This window comes from Austrofundulus limnaeus, unplaced genomic scaffold (assembly GCF_001266775.1).
Source record: "Austrofundulus limnaeus strain Quisiro unplaced genomic scaffold, Austrofundulus_limnaeus-1.0 Scaffold41, whole genome shotgun sequence".
Classification (NCBI taxonomy): domain Eukaryota; kingdom Metazoa; phylum Chordata; class Actinopteri; order Cyprinodontiformes; family Rivulidae; genus Austrofundulus; species Austrofundulus limnaeus.
The window spans coordinates 697,963-701,849 of record NW_013952443.1 but is presented as its reverse complement, the minus strand read 5'-3'; the positions used below and the strand labels follow the sequence as shown (position 1 = coordinate 701,849).

General features: G+C 42.5%; 1 protein-coding gene across 2 annotated transcripts in view; it reads left to right on the top strand.

The window, feature by feature from the left end:
* baz2a (bromodomain adjacent to zinc finger domain, 2A) overlaps positions 1–3,887 on the top strand; it is a 25,505-nt gene that overhangs the window by 19,697 nt on the left and 1,921 nt on the right. For both annotated transcript variants that reach the window (XM_014007273.1, XM_014007272.1), the window contains exons 24-29: positions 545–610; positions 698–981; positions 1,066–1,201; positions 1,974–2,120; positions 2,207–2,451; positions 2,538–2,681. In XM_014007273.1, the coding sequence (XP_013862727.1) occupies positions 545–610; positions 698–981; positions 1,066–1,201; positions 1,974–2,120; positions 2,207–2,451; positions 2,538–2,681 (1,022 nt within the window). The remainder of the gene's footprint in view (positions 1–544; positions 611–697; positions 982–1,065; positions 1,202–1,973; positions 2,121–2,206; positions 2,452–2,537; positions 2,682–3,887) is intronic.

Sequence of the window (3,887 nt, the reverse complement as noted above, 5' to 3'; positions counted from 1 at the left end):
CCCCACACCTGTAACATGCATTTGGACCCTGGTCCCCACGATTCACTTCGGTCCCCACCTGGCTGCTTTTTTTGTAAAATATACCCCATGTTGTAGGAAAAACTCGTGTACACACACACACACACACACACACACACACACACAGATGTGGTGACAACCACTAGTAAGAAGACAGAGGTTAAAAACCTTCAGCCTTTTAAACAGCGCCGCTCGCTTTTCAGTCTGCTGAAGACCTCGACCCTCCTGCCAACGTTTCATCTGAACGTTCCTGTGCTTCTTCAGTCGATGTGTCGAACTTCAAACTAGGAACGTCTCTTACTGTTACGATGACACTTAATCTCTGACTTCACACTGATCGTCCGATCATTTGGGATACTCACAAGAGAGAGCAGCGGATTTTCTATGTAAATCATGCAATCATGAGTGGAGATCACAGTTCAAAACCACCTATACACTGATCAAGAGTTGTGTTTTTTGTTTATGTGAAATCAAGCTTCATTTATGTCATAAAAGTGTGAAAAATGATCTTATCTGCTTCTCCAAGGCCCTTCCTCAGGGGGCAATAAACGAGGCTGAGATGAGCACAGAAACACCGATGCCGGAATTTCAGGTAATCTTTTAAAAGATTAAAAGAAAAATATTTTATATTTAAACAAAATACAGTCTAAGTTTTCACGTTTTTTATATATTTTTTTAGCCCTATACAATCCCAGATCCCGACTCAACCCGCGATGACCTTCAGTACTACGAGCACGACGTCGACCCACGTGACGACTGGATCGTTCGAACCAAGAAGGAGTGGTCCGGCCTGCCCCGCATCGCCACGCACCCGCTGGACCTGGCCATCCTGCGGCTAGCCAACCTGGAGAGGAACATCGAGAGGCGCTACCTGAAGGAGCCGCTGTGGAACCCAGCTGAGGTGATGCGCCTGGCTCCCCTCACCCCGACTCCCGGAGAGGAGCACCCGATGGACGTCATCAGGTGAGGGCCGCCTCCAGGTTAAAACACAGGAAACCCTCCACGTTTCTTTGTTCACGCTTGTTTCCCGCCTTTTATCCGCTTCAGCCTGGAGAGTGAAATCACGTCTCGACTCAGGACGTGGCGGCAGGCTCTGGATCGCTGCCGCAGCGCTCCGCAGCTCTGTCTTTGTTTGCTTCAGCTGGAAAAGGCCATCGCGTGGGAAAGATCTGTTACTAAAGTGGTAAGAAGTCTGTCGGCAAACGGTTCAGCTGTCATTTCACAAAACATTAAAATGAGATCAAATTCATTTATCAGGGTTCCTGCAGATCCTTAAAAAGTCTTAAGTCATTGAATTCATCCAAAAATAAGGCCTTAATTAGCTTTAAAATGTCTTAAATCAGTCTTTCAGAAGTCTTAAAAATGGTTGTAAATAGGATGATTGTAATTCATCTCAAATATTAAAATAATGGTAAAAATTATGTTTTTAAATATTCACATGCAGACATTCCCCTTTGACATCACTTCCTGTGATTTCACACGCAAATATCTCAGTTGTTCATCTGAGCAATGTGAAATTTGTTTTTTAATAAGTTAATAATGTTTTTACAAAAATGCATTCACTTGTCTTACAAAACCTTGATGTCACAGGCACTTTAAGGTTTCATCTACAACAAATTAAGGTTAAGACCCCACTGTGGGTCCTAAAACTCCAAATTTTAGGTAGTTAGAGGATTTCCTGAAATTAAATTAAGTTTAAAACTGACTGCTAAGAACGTTTCTGCTATAGTTAGATATGGATAAAAACAATTGGTTTATTTGCAATATTTTAATAATTCAACCAAAAATACTTTGATTCATGTGTTTCTGCCACTTTTAATTTTTTTGTCATTTGTTTTTATTATGAAATTGGTCTTAAATGTAATTTTGCTTGGCATTAAAAAGTCTTAAATGTAACTTGCTTAAATTGTAGGAACCCTGTTTATTTATTTTTGCTGCAACGTGTGTTTTTACAGACCTGTCAGGTGTGTAAGAAAGGGGACAATGACGAGTGCCTCCTGCTGTGCGACGGCTGCGATCGGGGCTGCCACATGTACTGCCTGCGGCCAAAAATCACCCAGGTGCCAGAGGGAGACTGGTTCTGTCCCACTTGTGTCGCTAAGGTCAGAGCCTCCTACGTGATAACCAAACGTCTGTTTAGTTTAAAAATGTGCTCCCCGCAGCTCATTGGTTGGTTTTTCCTGTGTAGGAGGGAGGAGAAACCCAACGCCTGTCCAAAACGCGCACCAGAGTGAAGAAGAAGAAGTACGAAGACGACAGCTCTGAGGATGAGACGATGAAACGACGCAGCGGCGGCGGCATGGCGACACGACACAAAGACTCCGCCCCTCCTCCTCCTCCATCGTCATCCTCCTCCCGTTTCCCTGGAGAAGGGAGCGGCACTAAACGACGACGCATGACAACACGCAACCAACCCGACCTCACCTTCTGCGAGTGAGTTCCTCTCCGTTTCACACGATGTCATCGGTACGACACGCAGCAGCTCAGCAGGAGGTTCTCTGCTTGATTTCCCCCTCCAGGATCATTCTGATGGAGATGGAGGCTCACACAGACGCCTGGCCGTTCCTGGAACCCGTCAATCCACGACTGGTGCCGGGCTACCGCCGCATCATCAAGAACCCCATGGACTTCCTGACCATGAGGGAGAAGCTACTGCAGGGAGCGTAAGAACTCAGTTTTAACTTTAAAACTTCACAAACTCCACTTTTTATCCCACTTTTTATTACAGAAACGTCAGACACACAAATCTGATGCTTGTAGATTTTTATTCTTTGGAAGAAAAGTGACGTTAATAAAACCAAATACTTATCACCAACACTTTTATGTGATGAAGAAAAATAGCTCCATACAGATGAATCAGCTTTGATTCAAAACAAACTCATCCCTGGAAAAGTATTAAAGCAAATAAACTTGATTGTATTTAATCCAAATTTTTGATGATATCAAAGTTAAAAAGCATTAAAGTCGGGTAAAGTCTGTTTTTGTCCACCATGAAAGATATCTGTTAGCAAAATATCTCAGGAACCAATAGACAGATTAGTAGTAATAGCTGGATGGAAGTCCAGAGCTAATCAACTTCTGGAGTCAATCTAATTCAAGTTATTGATCTTAGGCCACACAATAAAAGCTGTAACTCTGTTAATGTTCCAGATATTGAGCTAAGATTTGGTGTGGTTGTAGCTGAGAGTCATCCCTAAAACACTCTGAGATCAATAAACATCTGAGTTTAAACTTCACCCTGGAATGTGGTGGGTAATGTGTTAGTTTCATTTTTATTTACTTTCTCAATCTGTTTTATTTTCATGCATAGCGACATCTCGTGGTTTGAAGAAGCCGTAATGTTTCGGTTGGATGTGGCTGGGCAGCTGTGGGGCGTGTAACTCGATGGAAACAGCCAGAGAGCACCTATAACTTTAAATATATTCATTTTAGTCATATTTTGAGACAGGGGGGTGCCTGCCAAACAAATTTTGAACACCCTGCATGTGGAGGGACATGTAACAATTAGTTTGGGTAAACAACCCTAACCTGCCTGGAACAGGATGGTTGTTTTCGAATATGAATATTAATTATTAGTCATCAACTAGGTGCTCATAATGCCAAATTTGAAGTCAGTAAATTAAGATTTTCATGTTCACAATCATTTTACTACTTGCCCAGTTCCATCAATCTGTATTTGACCAAACTCCGCCCACACCGCCCCCAACCCCCATGTACTGCAGAGACCTCTGCTTGGATTTATTAGGAAGGACCCACTGATGTCACCAAGTCAATGACAAACATTTAAAGAGTAACTTACCCCAAAATTAACTTTTTTTAGCTGATAAACTGTCTAGAATGTGTCTAAAATGTTATATAGTACTGTTTCT